This window comes from Pangasianodon hypophthalmus, chromosome 1, assembly GCF_027358585.1.
Source record: "Pangasianodon hypophthalmus isolate fPanHyp1 chromosome 1, fPanHyp1.pri, whole genome shotgun sequence".
NCBI lineage: Eukaryota > Metazoa > Chordata > Actinopteri > Siluriformes > Pangasiidae > Pangasianodon > Pangasianodon hypophthalmus.
Genome location: NC_069710.1, coordinates 1090359 through 1109963, shown reverse-complemented (window position 1 = coordinate 1109963; position 19605 = coordinate 1090359). Strand labels below are relative to the sequence as shown.

General features: G+C 38.9%; 1 protein-coding gene across 8 annotated transcripts in view; it reads right to left on the bottom strand.

Annotated features, from left to right (window-relative positions):
- Nucleotides 1–19605, bottom strand: part of ptprub (protein tyrosine phosphatase receptor type Ub) — a 187797-nt gene that overhangs the window by 130002 nt on the left and 38190 nt on the right. For 5 of the 8 annotated variants that reach the window (XM_053232649.1, XM_053232719.1, XM_053232782.1 and 2 more), the window contains exon 2: nt 6590–6721. In XM_053232649.1, coding sequence (XP_053088624.1) covers nt 6590–6721 — 132 coding nt within the window. The remainder of the gene's footprint in view (nt 1–6589; nt 6722–19605) is intronic. The other 3 variants (XM_053232683.1, XM_053232760.1, XM_053232849.1) reach the window with 1 other exon arrangement.

The following is a 19605-nucleotide window of genomic DNA, read 5'->3' as shown; positions in this document are numbered from 1 at the left end:
ATGACAGTGTGAGAACCTACAAAGCAGATGAATTGCTGCTCTTTACAAGTATAGCTTTTATTTCAGTTCCAATAACCTGATCAGTGTGTCTTTCTAATGATCTGACTAGTGTGATACATCATATAAGCAACACAGTTAGTGGCACTCAGTAAAGGAAAATTGCATTATCTTTCATTTCACACTCAATAATATGACGAATTGGTATCACGATTATTTTGTGCTAATGATATTTTGATAACTTATGAACAAGCAAAGCAAAAACAGGATGAAGACAAAGTGAAATAAAATCTAGCATGTCACACACGGAATGATCTGCAATTGCTTTTGGAGTACCTAATTTGTAAATAATTTGTTTCAATATTTTAATAATTTCCATATATCAATGTTTTACTGTGAAAAACAGACATAAAATTAATACCTGGTCAGACCACTGGAATAAGATCATCTTATTTCACTACAGCTGTGTTTCCAGGGAACTAATAATTTATCAGATATTATTTTATCAAAACTTCAAGTACGGTATTTGTCTTTAACAAACAGTAAAATCAATGGTCTTTCTTTCATTCATTCATTCATTCATTTTTGGTAACCATTTTTTCCTGGTCAGTGTCCTGGTTGATCCCAGAGCTTATCCACAGAACAGAGAGGAATACACCCTGGACAAGACTTTCAGCCCATCACAGGGCACGTGCATGCACACACACACACACACACACACACACATTCACATCTTGGGCAATTCAGAGTCACCAATCCACCTACTAGCATGTTTTTGGTGGTAGGAGGAAACTGGAGAACCCAGATAAAACCCACACGGACATGGGAAGAACATCACCATCCACTGCACCACTGTGCCACCAATAGCTGTATTGCTGTCTGTAGTTTCTGCTGTTATCTTACTGCTTATTTATTTAAAGCACCACACGCTGTGTATATATGAACTTCTGTAATTAAGCAGTTGTCCAACCTTAGCATGTTACTTCATGCTTGCTGCCTTCCATTAGCTTTGGAGCTGCTCTGGCCAGCTGGATTTACACAGCCACTTATTTCCTCATTTCACCCAGCATCCCTACGGCACGCCAAAAATTTACACCCATGTCAGTTTTTATCTCACCAAGTTCCTCACAGGACAAACAAGATGGCTTTATATTGCATTCCTTTGCAGGGGAAAACAATGTGTACCCTGTATGGTCAGGTGGACTGAAAACAGTGATCATTAATCTTTTTATCCTTTGTTTACAGTGCACTCCAGGCAAGGAGATGATGTGATGGAAATGAGGGCTGTATTATGTTCGCTCAGGTTGCAGATGATCAGTCTATTCTATGCTTTCTGGTTTTGCACTAAAACACATATCATCCAATCCATCTCTATGAATTCAGAAAAGACACCAGAGCACTAGATCTTAGCTGGATACACATATATTTAATAATAGTACTGGATAGGTTTTGATCTTATACAGGCTTTAATCAGTGAGTTTCATGCTCTACAATACAGTCATACAGTTTTCTGCAATGCCAATGTGAAGTACAGATTCTATTATGTAAACGAGATGTACGGCTTAAGACCTCTGGGGCAAGGACAGTGACGACAAATCAAATTTAGTATAGATCAGATGAAAGGATCAAAGAAAAGAGGAAGCTTACTGTTTTAATCCAATTTCTGCAAGACTGGATGTGAAAGAAGTAGGATTAATTAATCATTTTCAGTCTGAGTAGGGTGACATGCCACAGCTTGCATTTTGGATTAATTGATCTGGCTGCGTTTGAGATCTGCCACTAACTAAAGACACTCACTGCTTGCAAAAGGCTGATGTGGCACTGGGGATAAATGTAGCAAACCTCTACCACTGAAAAATGTAGTCTCAGAGAATGACAATTACACATATTTACATTGTTTTTTTCTTTCTTTTAGAAAGCTTGATGGAAAGATTCACAGGGTATTTATTAAGGGTAGAAATGTGCATTGGGATTGGGATCCCACGGGATGCAACAAAATGTTGTGCAAGCAGGAAATTTTATTTTCATGTTGATTCAAGTGAGTGGCCAGATATGAAGCTCAGGGGCCAAAACAAAGCCCATACTCATGAATATGAATGTACAGCGTTCATTCATGCATCCTTAGTAACTGCCTGGTCAGGGTTGCAGTGGTTTTAATTAGGCTAACAGTATGTTCATATTTTGGGTAACAGAAGGCAGGAACTTCACAAGATGAGTTAAAAAAACAATTTCATGCACTCTCTTGAGTGATTTGAGGTTGAGGAACTGCTATATCCACAATTCCCAGACCATGCTGACAGTGTTGGCATTTCTAGCTCTGGGGTTTTTCCAGTGTTTCCAGGGGCATAGTTGTACATGGTCATATAAAAAAAATTTTTTTTTAAATTCAGGGTTACGCCAGAACCATTTCGGGTTGAATTCCGAATAGAGATACAGATATTTGTATCACTAAAGAAATCCAGATAAAGATAGTGACATTACACACCTACCATAAAAGCTTTTTAACCTTCTACCTAATCACTTTGAATTTGTACTCTGTATTCTCAGCACTCTCTGCTGATTATCAAATGAATTGTCACTTTGTCCTTTACTCCTTTGTCACTGACTCCTTTAATTCATTACCAGAGGATTTTCATTTCTGAATGGGTTTATTTATTTCCCTGGATTGTCCCTTTTTCTGAGGTACAACTGAACAGGATGTGTAATTATGGAGCCTGTAAGAACAATCACTTCACATAATGAGGGCTTATCTAGCCAGGCCCTACACATTGTGTAAATCCATTTGTTACAGAATTACAGAGGTAAATCCTGTGCATTACCAGTTCAGGCACTTCATTCCCTGCCTTAGTTCTACAAGCCTTAAATACCTGCCTTATTAACAACAACCTACAAATGATGAACATTAGCCATTGAAAATGGATGAACCCTATTCTAAACCCTATTCACAAATAAGCCCAAAGATACTCAATTTAGAAGAGACCAGAGACTGAAGAAAGCAGACCAACCTGGATCTCTCTTCTGGACATATTCAGTAATGACCCACCAGATGTGCCTTTCTATAGTCTTCCTCTGTCTTGGCTCTTTGGCTCTCTTGTGTTAGAGATGAATGATGCTGGAGCACTGATGTGCAGTTAATGTACAGCTGGGGCACAGAGCTGCTGTTTGGTGTGAGCCAGGTAATAAAGACCTGCTCAACTCCCACCAGATCCTCAGACAGAGGACACTAATAAGACAACATGCCTGTAGAATACTGTGGCCTTGGCAGCCATAACTGCGAGAATCTCTTTATGCATGAGAAATATTAGAAAAGAGATCAGTGGCTCGCCCAGGGGCATACTTCAACTAGGGCATATCCAATTAGGACCAAGCTATTCGATTTGAGCAGATTTGAGCATCTAACCTGCCTCACAGTGAAGTGTTAACTTTTTATTAGTTATCCAGCATTTTCACTCACAGACTGTTCACACACAGTGAGGCTCACTTCAGGGTAAAGTGATGTGCAATCAGCTCGGACAAGCATATCAAATCAATTTGGTAATGCACCTGAGATCTGACAGCAGACAAACATGGCTGCAAAATAAATTCTACAGGGAAACCCTTCAAGGTAAGCAGTGAATCCAGCATTTCATCAGCCCTCATTCAGCATGCCTCTACATTTCCAGGCCATTATTAGCAGCTCTGCATGTGTTCAGTGCCATGGTCGCCAGAGATTCAGGACAAAGTGACGTGATTTTCTCTGTCCCACCAGAGGGACACCCTTACACCTTTTGTAGATTACTCAACTCACCATAGACACACAGCTCAAGAGCAGGATCTGAGCTGCGTTTACCATTTAACCCCAGCTCTCCAGATCGGCTCATTCCTGCCAGCCCTGGGAGCCGTGCTCATTTCAGAAGGGAAATTGAAAGGACTGTAAACAGAGGGTGCCTAATGCTCAAAAATCCTATTAAGTTCTCCCCTTTCCCACTAGCTCTCTTGCTCCCTCAGATAGCAAATCTTAATTTCTCTCCAGAGACATACCCAGGCTAGCGCTTCAAGGTTTGCCTCTTCACAGGGCATAAGCTAAGCAGTTAAAACAGTCCTACTGCAAACATCCTTATCGAGTAAGCATGATTTACCCATAATCGCCCAGTATTTAACTGATAGGACTATAGTAGATATCCCAGGGCATAAGAAGGCAGCAAGGCGTGACATGGGCAGTGTGTTGTGAATAAGCCGTAAAGTAAAGCTAAAAAATAAGCACAATATATACACACATGCTGCTGGCAAAGGCAGGCCTTTTCAGAATCACAATCTCTTTGTTTGCCAAATGGAACAAACACACAGGAATCTGGTAGCTCAGTATATGAACATTGAACATACATCATTCATTCATCTTCAGTAAACTCGTTATCCTGGTCAGGGTTAAGGCAAATCTGGAGCCTACTGGACAATAGGTGGGAATACACTCTGAATGGGGTGCCAGTCCCACTCATTCACACTCTCATTCACACCTAGGGGTAATTTAGCGTCGCCAGTCCACCTACCAGCAACAAGATAAAAAAACCACATGGAGACAGGGAGAACTGTGAAAATCTGCACAGACAGTAACCTGAGCTCAAGACTGAAGCAGGAACCATGGAGCTGTGAGGTGCCACTGTGCCTCCATATAACATACAACACATAATAAAACACATCCTGTCGATGTGATGTCACATACTCATTAATGATGACTATACAAAAGGTGCAAACCAAACACACACACACACACCAAAGCTAAAGTATCATGCTGTATAATGTATAATGTATAATGCTGCAAAGTATAATGCTGCAAAGTGACAGCTGAATATAACACGACTGATAAGCAGCAACTGCACATTGTAAGCATCAGTGTTAGGACAACACAGCAACAAGTGATAAGTACCAGGGCCTGGCTTATTGTGCATTGTAAATAAGTAAATAAGCATATTGCACATAAATATGAAGTGCAATATGCTTTCATAATTACAATGTGCATAATGGAATGACACAGCTGAAGGCACTGCAAATAAAAACAGAAGAATGTTGTAGAACACTCTTGGCAGAACTTAACAGGAGGAAAAAGGGGGATATCAGTTTCTATTTGTATTCACATTCTGTCTGATAGTCCTTGCCATTCCTTGCTATCATATCCTAATTCTCTGCTTCCTGATAAACCGTGTATCAGTGGCCTCCAAACATGGAGGCTGTCAGGGGCCACTGGCTTTAATTAAACCCAATGGGGAAAATAGTTATTACTGCATGACTACTATGATAGTGGATAGGGATCTGCGTGAGGAGAATGATCATCGTGGGTTATGGAGCACTAGCATGTATCTAGACAGTCCTTGTTACATATCCAAATCATTTTGCAATTGTGAGGCAGAACATTCCATCTGTGTGTGTGTGTGTGTGTGTGTGTGTGTGTGTGTGTGTGTGTGCATACATGAGACAACCTCAGTCCCATGTTTTCCTAAGCACTGGGCTTTATTTAAAAAGAAGTAGCCTTTCAGCCTCTCCTGCTATTGCCTTTCATAGTAATTGACCTTTCGAGTAATGGTGTTTTGATTCTCAATTCCCAGAAGGTAAGCTTTTTTTCCAGCAAGCCTCTGTATCTAACTGCAGTGTGTCATGTTTTAGAGCTGAAAAGCTTATGTGCTTGTTTATCTATCTCATTATCTATCTTGTCATAGTCTCATTAGCATTCAATCTCTAATCATCTCTTTTCTTCTCTTCCACTAAATAATGTATGACTGACTACCACATAATCACAATTACTCACTTGGCACTTTGTTTTGATTTTGCTTTCTTGTTAAGAGCAATTCCAAGCAGGTGCATCAGATTAAGAGTGTTTCTCATTAAGAGCGGTTCTAAGCATGTCTCTCACATCTCTCAGCATCATGCCTCCTTCTGGGCAAAGCCAAAGTCTTTGATCAGCACATTGATTCGTCAGGGTAAAGACCAGTTTTCTAATAAATACTGTATAACACTGGGCTCTGAAAGGATCACGGGGTGCCCATGATGGGAACATGGAGTGTAATAGATCCATCATCAGGACATGTGGTGTGAATTAGTGTGTGTATGTGCACTAGTGTGCAGGTTTGTGTTTGAGTGCATGCAGTATCAGCACACACTGCCGGCCTTACAGATTTGGTGAACATATGTATTTGGAAATGCAAACAGGAACTGAAGGCAGCATGCTTGATTACGGCTGATGAATTATGCATGACAGGCATCTCAAGGTTGATTTGCATTGAGTCGTACATTCCTAATGAGGTGCCCGTGCCCATGCCAGTGGAACCCTGTCCATTTTGACAGCAGCCTCTCTCTATGGACTGGCATGCTCCCAGAATACTCCATGTTGTGGGAAAACAAACACACGTGAAAGACACACATGCTGCCTGTTAACGGGTATCAGTATCAGTATTCTATCAGTAGCCTCTAATCTACAATCAAAAGAAAAAGCTTTTAGATTTTAAACAGTCTGCAAGCGTGGCAAAATTAAGAACGGTCTGAATCAGACACCAGTCCCACACAGATTGGAGGCACGCGGTGTGAAACAGACTGGTGGAATGAGAATGCTGGGTAAACTTACCATGCAGAAGATCAGGGGTGGTGTGAGGTGAGGTGTGGGTGCGGAACAGCTGCCAATCAAAATCATCTTCCTCTCCCTGGCTGAACTCACACAGACTGGGGTCAGAGTCCTCATCAAATGTACAGCCTGCTGCTAGAGAGTGAGCGAGAGAGAGAGAGACAAAGAAAGAATGAATGAAAGAAAGAAAGAAAGAATCAGTCTCCATCCAAGAACCACAGTCACTAAATAAATTCATAAATAGTGGGAACATTACTTTATGACTGAGGTTTCTACCTCATGCAATTCAACTTTTTATTCAGCTAAGACTGTTCCAAGATCATTATTATTCATTTGGTTTTCATTTCACTGTGTACAGAATGTGCATTACAACATGAAAGACATCCTTCTGGGGATCTGTCTTACTGCAGGTCGGCAGCACAGAAGTCAAATTCAGCAGCAATGTGTGTCTTATTTTGGGTTAGATTTCATCAGACTATCCCTCTGACGTCACTCTGTGGCTGCAGTGCGAGAGGTGGCAGGCTGAATTCAACATTCAGATTGAAGAACTTTATTGTCAAGAACTTTGCTTCCTCATACAATGAAATTCTTAGTTTGCACTTTCCAGTGCAGCAGAAAATAAAGGACAAACAAATAAAATAACAACAATGTTTAAACACTGTGCAACATTGAAAAAAGAGAACTATATGTCATGAAAATAGTTAATATAAAAACATCGTTCAGAGGCATTACGTGAGGTAATGTGCAAATTAAGCATGAAGCTGGTATAGTAAGATATAATCTGATATACACTGATTATATCAGATATAATATAGATTAACATGTCTCTTTAGAAAACCCACAAACAAATCATCCAGTAATGTAAATGTAATACACTAACAGCTGCTAAAGCACAGCAAAGAGCTCATTTCTGTTGATAATCCTATGCAGATCTGACCTCAGGGCATGAAAAGGACCTCACACTCAGCTGCCTCTACGGCCCACTGCATCGTTTACACTCCTGCACTTTAACCCACTCAACAACACACAAAACTGTACAAAACTATTTATAAATATTTACATTACTGCATTTACGAAGGAAGCTATAGATACTGTAGTACTGAAAAAAGTGTAGAAATGACTGAATTGTTATGGATAAGAACAATTCAGACCTTCATTTTCTGGTACCTAATCAGTGGATAAATCTGACTGCAATTTGTTCCAAATCAGTAAAGAATAAAACACAATGGGGTGTGCTGAAATAGGAAAATAATCAATGACTGGGTGGTGTGATACAGGCTGACATAGAGTTACCACCACAAAGCTTTCCTATAACATCACGTCCAAAAGTATTTTATTTCTACATACCACAGCAATTTTCCAACAATTACATTTTTTTTTATTTATGTCATACTTTTGACCATTTTACAGTTACATTTAATGTTGTCACATCTACAAAATGAGTTAGTTTAAGCAATCATTCCCCCGCCAGCCTCTTTGTTTTTCTCTTTCTTGAAGTTAATTACAAAAAAAAACACTGCTTGAGATCCTAGACAGTGTAAAGTCCTCTGTCCTGAACACTGACTAAAGCACTCACACTGAAGACTCCTTCCATACATGTTACATAAATGTGTCCTTACAGAAACCTTCACCATATCAACAATTATACAGTATATTTTTCTTTGTTAAATAACATCAACAATACATTTTTAATCTTAGATTATGTGGCATGTTGACTATACAAGTCTCGGTGAGTTTGTTATCACTATAGAAACTATAACGTATTACTCTCAGAAATAAAGGTACCAAACTGTACACTGGGATCGTACCATCAAGAGTACAGCTTTTGTATCTTCAGGTGCATGTAGTGTACCTTTAATTAGCTTTTAGAGCAAAGCTTTAAAGATATATTGGTGGTACTTAAGTTCTTATTATGTAAATTAATTTTTTAAAGGTATAAAGATACATACCAAAGCTACAAAAGATGTACTCTTGGTGGTATCATCCCAGTGAAAAGGAAAAGTACAGTTTAACGCCAGCACTACTGTTAGAGCTGTGCTGTTATAGAAAATTAGTCAACACCTTCGGACCAATCAGATCTGAGAATTCAAGCACTGTGGTATAATTACATTTAAGATATAAGTATGTATCAGCATTAAAAGATTACATTACATTAAAAGATGTATCAGCAGCAACCTGAGTGAAAAGCAAAAGTTTAAAGAATATTTACATTAATTTGATAAATGAAATGAATGAATTTCTTAGTATTTGGTATGTCTCCCTTTTGCTTTATTGAGAGTTTGCACTCAAGCTGGCATGGACTCCACAATTTTGTGTTAAACCTGATGATTCATGTTAGATGAAAACCATGTGAGTGTCGTCTGAACACATTCTTCAGTGGATGGGATAAACCTCAAGGAATAAATATCTGACCTTATTGCTTAAACAGTGACCAACAAATCCTTAGAATCTTGAATGTTCCCTTTTCTTTGTTTCAATTTTTAATTTTTTTTTTACATTTTTTTAAGATTTTAAAACCAGTTTATATAAAAAAAAATTAAAAAAAAAGACTCAGATTTTGGCCCTCACTGTAGGTCATATGTAATATCAGTATAAACTCTTCAGCTATGATCATTCCCACAGTCATAACATCAAGACTCTCACTGCTAACTATCTCATTACTGCCACATTTGGACAATATGAAATTGTTTACATTAGATGCCTGTAACAGCATTTTGACAGACAACTAGCGTCACTGAGAAATAGCTTCACGTCAGATTGAGTTTAACACTGCGTTTAACAGAAACTGAGAGTTTCTGAGTGTTTCAACACTACCTAATCAAGTTTTCCATCCATCACTAAAACCCATTGTCAAGTTACTTCAGCTCCTTCTACATAAATATGCCATGTATATTTCAGATTCAAAAGAAATAAAACCCACTGTGATGTGTATTTCACACCACAAACCAAAAGGCAGTGTATTTTTACATGGCTGTTAACCGTTTCTCACCGATGTGCACTTTCAAAAATAGCTCTTTTCACACTTCAGCTAGAAGAACCTCAGTAGTACCATCCTACACCTGCGTTTTCCTTTTCTATCACAAGCAGTTACTCATAATACAGTAAATTATCAAATCCACTAGTTACTACTTAAATAATCATTAACTCATTCACTCATTCCTGTTCCATAACCACTATATCCTGGTCTGGATCTGGAGCCTGTCACGGGAACACAGGGCACAGCAGGAATACACCCTGGATGGAAAACCAGTCCATCGCAGGGCATTATGCACTCACTCTCACACACACACACACACACACACACACACACACACACACACACACTTTCGCACCTGGGGCAAATTAGAGTCACCAAATCAAAAGAAAAACACAGAGAGAAAATGGAAAAACACAAATTGTAATGCAAGCTCAAGATCAAACCAGGGACCCTGAAGTTATGAGACAGCAACATTCTCCTTTACGCCACTGTACTGCAACATCATTATTTGATATTTATACATTTGCATCTCTATATATGAAAAATAAAAACCTGAATTTTTGATAAAAGATGTATATATATTCACTGGATCCAAGAATTTTTGCATTGTAATTGCAAGGAGTAAAATCCGTCCTGTTCCATACGTCTGTGGAATTTACCAACATCGGGCCACATTTGTCAATCTGCATACAAACAAATGTATTCATAAATCATCTGCAGGAGCATCTACACAATAAAGAGCTCCAGAGCTTGTGCAAATTTATGTATAAAGTTCATTATAGAGTTGAGTAATGATTAGCTTCAAATCATATAATTGACAGAGTCCACAAGGACAGGAGTATCTGACAGTTTTGATCTTATGGGGACACAAAAGAGCCAAAAGGTTTCCTTCTGGTTACTGAGGTTAAGGTTAAGGATTTAGATGTAGATTAGGATTTAGAAATTTGATGTAGGCATAGCATTACTTAGGTGCATTAATAATTACGTTAATAGAAGTCCTCACAAGGACAGTAAGACAACCAAGTGTATGTGTGTCAAAGAGATAGAGAGAGAATGACCTGTACCTGTATGTTCAATTTATGACCCTCTCCGTGGTGTTGTAACATAAATGCACTGCAGAGATGTCAAAGGTCAGGCGTTACCGAGCACAGGGAATATGTTTAAATGATGACAAACACTGACACAAAGAGTCTAGGAATACAAAATGAAGGCATGCTTGTCCTAACAAGGCAAACTTTTTAATAAAAAAGCAATCTTGTTAACCAATAATCTAAACATGAATGTAGCCCATGTTTCATCTTCATCTTTTTCCTCTCTAACAGTCCATGATGTCAAGCATTACCCTCTCCAAGAAATAATTACATTTTAATTTGGCTCATCTACAATACAGCTCATGGTGCAACATCAGATTTGAGATTCTGCCAAGGTTAAGAAGGCTCCTGGCTAAAGAGAACTGAGGCTTTTGTGAGCTATAGTTCACAGTTCACTTCTATTTTATTATTAATGTAAAATACAGTTAGTTTAAGATTCAGACCTTTTTTCTTGACTTTAATATCAAAACTACATCAGGAAAATTTGGATAAATATCTGCCCTTTCTTCAAGCTCATGTGTTTATTCATTTTGCCATAACGGACATCACAGTGTTTGGCTAAAGACACATCAGGGAAAACTTTATACACGGAGTTGCCAGCTTAACACATATACTAATCTAGTAACTCCGGCTGTGTCAGCATCACTGAATAAAAGAGTACGAAAAATACATTTTAATATCTGAAATTTAGTGAACTGAACCCTGAACCCACAGGCTAAGATACACATCTAAGAACATGTCCATGCCTCTACCGGGAATCGTCTGTTAAATAAATCTACAGCACAAAATACAGCCAGCAAAATAAATTCCGGGGTCTTGTAGATAGGCCAGCAAAGCTAGCGGGGCAGGAATACTAAGAGAGGAGCAGCATGAGATAAGTAGAAAGTTGTCTGAGAATCAAAAGTATGAATCATCTACTGAGGTAGCATGAAAGGTGGTGATTTGTTAAACAGCTCTGGGTTATCTCTACCTTGCCAGGAGATGTTTAAAGTGTGTCCTGCCCAAATATACGTATTTCCTATTTCATGTTTTATCTCAGGCTCTTGCTTACTGCTTTCATTACAAAGACTATTTTCCTCAGAATGTGGCTCCTTAAATTAGTTTCTGCTCCCAAAAAAGATTTACTTTTGCTTTGGCATTTAATTGAGTGCCTGCACTGAACATGTAGCATTGTTAGTGAGTCCCTGATAATCCCAGACTTACATAGGATTTATTCAGTTTTCTTTAGTTCATTTGTATGTTATTCCATAAACTTTCTTCAAATAAGCACTTCACCACGAGTAAGGATGCTTGAGAGACCTAGTGCAGCACCTCTGAGTTATTATATGTTGATTTCCCATTCCTGTTCTCGTCCTTACACGCACTTATACTGCAAATATTAATGCCTTGTTAATTACCATTTTCACTACTACACTTAATATGCATACAAGGGTTACAAGTGCTGCTGCTCATTAAAAAAAAGACCTCAAAAGCATGTGAATGATTTCTTATTACTAAGCCCCGTATAATAGCTCTCTCGCTGAGATCACCTGCTCCCGTCTGACTGAGAGGCTCTTTTTTTTAACCTGTCTCATGTAATTCATGATGGATGGAATAAATTACACTAAGAGACAAGGAGGAAATAAACTTCGAGAACATTCCACTTGCACCAGAATGATGCGAGGGTTGGGCAGGATACCTCCATACTCCTCCTTCTTTCCTCCATTTCCTTTAGTTCCTAGTGCAATCACACATTACTTCACTGGCTAAACGTACAGCTGGAAGGAAGTGACACTGCTCAGACTCTGGATAGCACCAGAACGTGTCTCATTAGAATTGCTACACACAGGCCGAGCCAAGAGGCGCAAACAGACGAGCTCTGTTAGCCCGGGGATGAGTGTGTCTCACTGTTCTCTCGTCATACAGGTTTCTCTTTCAAAACATGCCAAGTGGGTAATGCTGCAATGTTAAACAAAGCTATTACAAAAATGTACTCTGCAGTATTTGTGTATTCACCTTGCTAGCTCTGAGTGAAGGTAAGCAACACGTGAGGGAGAAACCGGAGGAGCCGAGGAGAGCTCATCCCTTTATGAAAAGGCTGTTTGGGTTTTGGGGGAAGAGCAGCAGTCAGTATGCAGGCAGACTGCTGGAATACTAAGTGAGAGGATGTGAGGCTGAAAAGATAGCGGCTCAAGTCCAGAGAGAGGCAAGCTCTCCAACACACCTGCTGCTGGAGCTCAAGTTCAGGCCCAGAAACCTTTCCTTGGCTCTGAGCTTCTAAGCCTATGGAGACTGCATCAGAAACAACCAACATAAGGCATGCTTCCATCCAAAGTAATAATGCTCTAAAAAGAAATTAGACAATGCCAGAAAATGGAATGCATGCAATGAGTGAAAATTGTTCAGGGCTGCCAGACTGAATATCCAAAATTGTTGTTTAGACCCCACCACAGTTTTCAGCAATTCAGCCCAGACATGTGACTGTAAAGAATTACATCTATTAGCAACTATAAAGCCATTTGTTCAGCCCAAGATGATTACAATAGCCAAGAGGGATCCTGCCTAAAGTGGCAACAGCGAACAAACTGCTGGAACATTTTAAACGTTTTGTTTATGATAACTGCAAGAGAGCAAAAGAAAGCATTTCTAATTCTCATTACCACTCAAAATGATATTTGTAATTATTGTATTTTGATACAATGCAATGTGACTTTTGGCCATTTTCAGGCTTCCAGGCTAGCATAACAAATAACAACTATGTAACAGCATAAATTAATAAAAATTGTATTATTTGATTTTTCTCCTCCTTTTTTGGAATAGACGATGTTAATGCAAAACTTTAAACAACTTCACTCTCCTTATATGAGGGAACATTGCTTTATAATATAGCTGGCAGGTTAATGAATGCATCCTATATCTTAGTGAATATGTTTTTCTTGATTTTAAAGACACTTTGAAATAGAACCTTATGCTTCATGCTTAAAATGTGTTTCTAAGAATGTTATAAATAATATAATAATTTATTTCCAAAACAAACAAAACATAATTTTCAGTGCCCTCCCAAAAGGTAGTTTTAATTTAGAGGAAACAATGGAAATCAATAAGGAGAAAATTTAAGGTGCTTAAAGTCGGGATAAATAAAGTCAGGCCATGCAGGATTATAGAAAACTGTTAAAAGTAAACACTTGGAAATGTGGAGGGGCCTGAAGAACATCACTGGTTACAACCAGCCTAGTCACAAATCAGTAAACAGAGCTGTACACGGGTGACTGAGTTAAACCAGCTTTCACAGTGGCTTCCTACCCACTCATCGTCTTCTAGTCATGACCATATGTTCCTAGATATTCTAAGCTGCCTCATCCTCCCTTGATGCAACCACCGACTCACACCAACTCCTAATACCTGCTGCTATGCTCCCAAGTTCCTAGCACATATTAGCATGTGATTAGACGCCACTGCATTTGCTTAAATATACTGTTATCAAGAGCCTATGTCTATCATGCTGCCACTGCCTTCTAATACACTTCACACACCAAGTGAGGAAGGAGATGAGGACACACAGACAAGGCAAAGCTGCAGGCCCTAATGCCAGCAAGCCAAAGGTGCTGAAGCTGTGTACTTCAACTTCTGCTGTCACATCTCATGTGGAAAATTTCCTGTGTGACCGAAGTCACCAAGAGACGGCCAAATAAAAGCCTTAAGTGACAACATACGTAAAGGAATCTAGATAGTCTAGATGGTCACTTGATGGAATTAGTGTGGACGATGCTGTTATTTATGTGCTGAAAAGACTGACACCCATTTGGGAAAAAAAACAGGCAGCACTGTGAGGATTATGGTACATAACTTCTCCAGTGAATTCAACACCATACAGCCTGTGTTGCTGTATCAGCACTGGCTGATGCCAGAGGACGAATCCATCATATCATGAGTTTGTGTGTCTTCATGGCTGTGTCAGACATAGCTGTGAGCCAAGGGAACCAAACTGTCTACCTCCAGTTTTAGATTAAACTTTGATTCCTGTCATATGCAGAAATTTCTGATAAGACATCCACAGTGGGGTGTGAAATACTGTATGATTCCAGGGTCTTGGTGAAAGACTTGCTAAATGGTAGAAATTGAACAAGCCGCAGTTAAACTAAAGCCTGTTTTACACTGTGTGATTTCAGCAGTCTTTTATGATTATTACTTGTCACACTGTATGAGACTTGTCACACTGTACAATAAGATCTGTAACAGACTGTGTGATAGCATGTGTTCTCCATGTCAGATTACATGATGAGGTCACACAAACATAAAACAAACCCTTGGTATTAAAGCAGCAATGCTATGCCTAGAGAAAACATGTATTAAAGGGTGAAGAAGAAGAGTTCGGAGTCATTTGTGGCTGGATAAAAGATTACAACCTGGAAGGATTGTTTTTCTGTCTATTAGCATGCATGGCAGCTTCGCAACTCGCTGCAGGAGGGAGCAGGCATGTAGGCTGGTAACATTACATTAGTTAATATGAGCTTTTTATTATATTTATTGTAGTATTTTGTTAGTCATCCTATGTTGTCCTCTTTAACTAATCTGTGATGTACTTTGTAGCAGTGGCCACACAGTGAGATCTTAATAAAAAATTTTCTGACACTGTTAGACACAGTGGCACACCATATAACGTGTTCTAAGACTCATGACCAAAGAATTATTTTAGGATGTGTGATTCTTCTGTGCGACAAGGTGACTTCAGAAGGTCTATGGCCCCTGTGTCCCTTGCAACTATCGATGGTGTGGATATAGAGGTGCAGTGAAATTGTACAAAATGCACCAGAACCACCTCCATCTCTTGAAGAGATTAAGGTCTGTCATAGCTAATCCATGCCGGAGTGTACTGGAGTAATATCATTAGCAAGGTGCCACAAACAATCTCAATAAACCCATCTGTTGTAGGAGTCAAACTGGATTTGTTGATGGCAGTGGCAGAAAGGCAGACACTTAATAAATTTCTAGTCATTATGGCCAATAACCTCTATCCTTTGCATGACATTTTGGCTAAATATACCTGCACTCTCAGTAATAAACTAAAACATCTGTACTGTGCTTTGGTGCCATGGTGTTTCCTACCAAGGCAATTGATAGCAAGTAATCCTAATGTCAGGGAAGCACTGACCTATCTATCTCAGAATAGCACAGCATTAACTTGCACTATTCCCTGTGTTATTTTAATTCATTAGTGGCACTCACATTAACTTTCACTATGAACTACTCCATGATGCATGCAGCCATCATTTGCACTCTTTTATGTAGTAAAAAAATCAAAATTTTCAAAAAGTGGTCTGTCATTAAGGCTATTAGGTTTTGAGCTGCTCAAGGCTTTTTCATTTTTTTTTCATTTTTCATAATTTTTATTTGTGTCTTCACTATTATTATTATTATACTGTGTAGAAAATAGTCTAAATCAGGTATAAAAAAAACCTTCTGTGAGTAAGTGTGTAAAATTATTTGCCTTATAAAAATGTGTAAAGCAATAATATATGTATACCCTGCATGCAGTATATCACTTTTTATATAAAGACTCATCTTCTCACTTTACAGATTTAATGTCCTCCAGTGTTGTGAGAAGTACTTTGGCAAAAAACCCAAGTATACCACTGATGCCAAATATAGTTGTTCAGCCAAGACATGTTTTTCTAACATACTGCTAACAAACAAGGGAAGCTTACAGCTACCAGTTTAGCATTATGCATGTTGTTTTGCTATGCAATGAAATGCATTTACATCATGCTAATTATGTAAGGAATAAAACATGATGGGGCTTACTGTTATAGAATAATAATTATTGATGAGGTGGTGTGATGTGGACCAAAGTTGTATACTTTCAAATAATAGAATGTCCCAAAGTGTTTTATTCCTCTTCTACCACAGCAATTTGCCAACATACGCAAGCCTTTAATTAATTAATTAATTAATGAACAACACTTCATTTGTTTCTAATTACATTTACATACATGTTGTGGAAATTTCTCTCTCTTGAAGTTAATAAGACAATAAAATGCAGCTAACAAGAAACCACAAAGCCCTCAGTCCTGAAGTCATTCTTGTATTATAAGTACTGACACTCGAGACTGTTTCGAAAAATGCTAAACATCTCATCACAGAACACTTCACAACATCAACAATTACAATCTTTTTTAATTAATCAACACCTTCTATCCAATCAGACCCAGGCTTTCAGCAGTGCTCTGGTATAAGTGATATTTAATAACTATCTGCCTATCAGAGAAGAAAGAAGATAAAACTTCACAATGTGAAATGTATTAATACTTTGTGTAAGTTTGCATTTTGTGTGTGTGTGTGTGTGTGTGTGTGTGTGTGTGTGTATTAGCAGCTGGGGCGGGAGACTACAGCAATCAGCACTCGAGTGTGAGCAGCAGCCATGGCAGCACCAGCCTGTTGAACAGAGAATGCCTCATGGTCTTTCACCCTCAAATGAAGCTAATTAAAGCCAGTGTGGAAAAGGAAATTTGTGGTGGTGCAATGGAGCTGAAACAACAGCTCATCCCATATCACCTCACACTGAGTCAGAAGGAGAGCATAAATGCAGTGGAGCAGAATTCTGGAGCAAGACTGGTGGTTTATGTGGGACAATTTAGAGCCCTAATATCTCACAAATAAATAAATAAATAAATAAATAATCCACACTACAGCTGATATACAAAATCAGCTAGTACCTCATTTTATATGACACTAAAAACATCTGGATTAAAGTGTTCACAGCTCTACTACTGCCTGTCTTTCCTCAGATGGGCCACCTAGCCCCAGAATCTCACGCTTGACATATTTGGCATGGATGTTTGACTGCCTCCAGTAAAAATATGTCCAGACTGAATCTGTTTTAATTAGCTTCCTCTCTTCGTCTTTGGGCCCTGCAGTTAAGTGGTGCTCCAGCGGTGGAGGGCCAATCCGCTATCAGCATGGAAACAGATTTACTTGATGAGTCGGAATTACAGAAGCCAGTTAGCCCGCAGGCGATATGGCCTACACATACACGCAACATGCACATTCGCATACACATACACATTTCTACACTTTTCTGTGTGGAAGCTTAAGGGACAAAGACTGCTCATGCTGAATGCTTACGCTTCATATCCACTGCACCGTCTTGAGGAATGTTCATCACGCACAAGTGTCTCATGTAGGAGTCAAGGGAAAGGTTATGCTACTAAATACATAGCTAGCTAACTAACGTAGCTAGTATTAAGATAACTACGCATGTTACATTAGCTAGCTTGAGAAACACATGTATAAATGGTTCTCAAATTGCATTTGTACATGTAGTCCTTGAGCTAGCCAATATAACATGTTTAGATATATTATCTTAGCTATGTTAGTTAGCTAGCTAGGTATTTAGTAGCATATCTAACTAACATATCTAGTATTAGGATAAGATAACTATGCTAGCTTGAGAAACACATGCACAAACATTCGTTAGTGTTTAACACTTCTTCCAAATGAGTTAGCTTCCAAATGAGTTAGCTTTTGAGTATGCAAATATTCTCTAAAATGCTGTCTACAAAGGCAGGAATGCAAGTGTACTGAAGATGTGTATTTTGAACATCATGATATAATATATAATTCCAAGTTTACAGCTCTTTCACTGTCTCTACACATTAGCACTGAGCATCACAATTCTGATTTGAATTTAGTGCATGTTTGTGTCTTGATCTGTGTGCATTCCCTACAGCTTGTGTGTGTGTGCTTCTTCTTACTTCAAATGCAAGCACTGTGAGCGAGTGTCAGGAGAGACGACTAAAAGTACCCTTAGATTTCCAAACAGAACCCCTGAGATGGACAGCTGGAGAGATGAGAGGAAGCAGTCTGGAATCACACATATCTGTTTGCATATGCTCTGTCAGCTCAGAAGCAGTCAAAGTGAAACCAAATATGCAAACATGATCTCCACTTGCTCTGTCTCCAAACTCCAGAATCGCTCTGAATCCTCACAGCAACACAACGCACTCAAGGTATCACAAAGACAGAGACATGGATAGAGCTGGAAATGTGAAAGAGAAAAAAAAAAGAAGACTGCAAAGAAGGAGAGAGTGCCAAAGCACAGTGAAAGGGAGTCACTGTTATGTAAAGCATTGTCACTAGCTTTAGATACTATGCTAGGAGTGAACTTAGTCTTGGGATTAATACTGAGAACCAAACCAACACATGAACTGGTTAAATGCTACACAGCACTGTACAGCATCATACAGCGCCATAGTACAAATGCTAGTGCTCCATTCAATTATAGAGCCTCTGCGACTCAGTAAATCTTTCTTGCTCTGTTGAACTGGAGAAATTTCACCCATGCTGAACTGAATAAAGAATCTTCAGTGATAATACAAACTATAGCTGGCCTTGCTGCACCCACACAGACAGACAGAAGATGTCTAAACAATACAAATATTACTCAGCGTACTGCCACTGTATCTCTGCTCCTTGGCCAGGCTCTTATTGGAAAATGATGTGGTCTGTGTGGTAAAATAAAAGTTAATTGAAAAAAAAAAGGGGGAGGTAAGCACTGGTTCTTGATAAGCTTTAGCAGAATAGCCACTTAAAGGTCCCTACAAGAGACAGAGGCTGTGAAGGACACAGCTAAATGCCATCTATGAGTCAATTGAATAGAGAGAAGGACTATAGCAGCCATGTCAAGTCAAGTGCTATACACTCTTTTAATGCATTTTGCCACACAAGCACTCACATCTTTTTGAAGAGCCATTTCCAACCCTTCTAATTCATTATGACCAAAGAGAGAGGCACCTGCAACCTCAATTTGTTGGAAATGTTCATTTGAAAAGATATTAAAGAGAGAGAAATTTCTCACTTTTATAGGTTAGGACATATTATCAAGCATTTCACTATGTTTAATGTACAATTCATGTGCAATAGAGGGATATTTGCATGGACGTGATACACTCTGTGTGCTTCTCTGGTTTATGTCC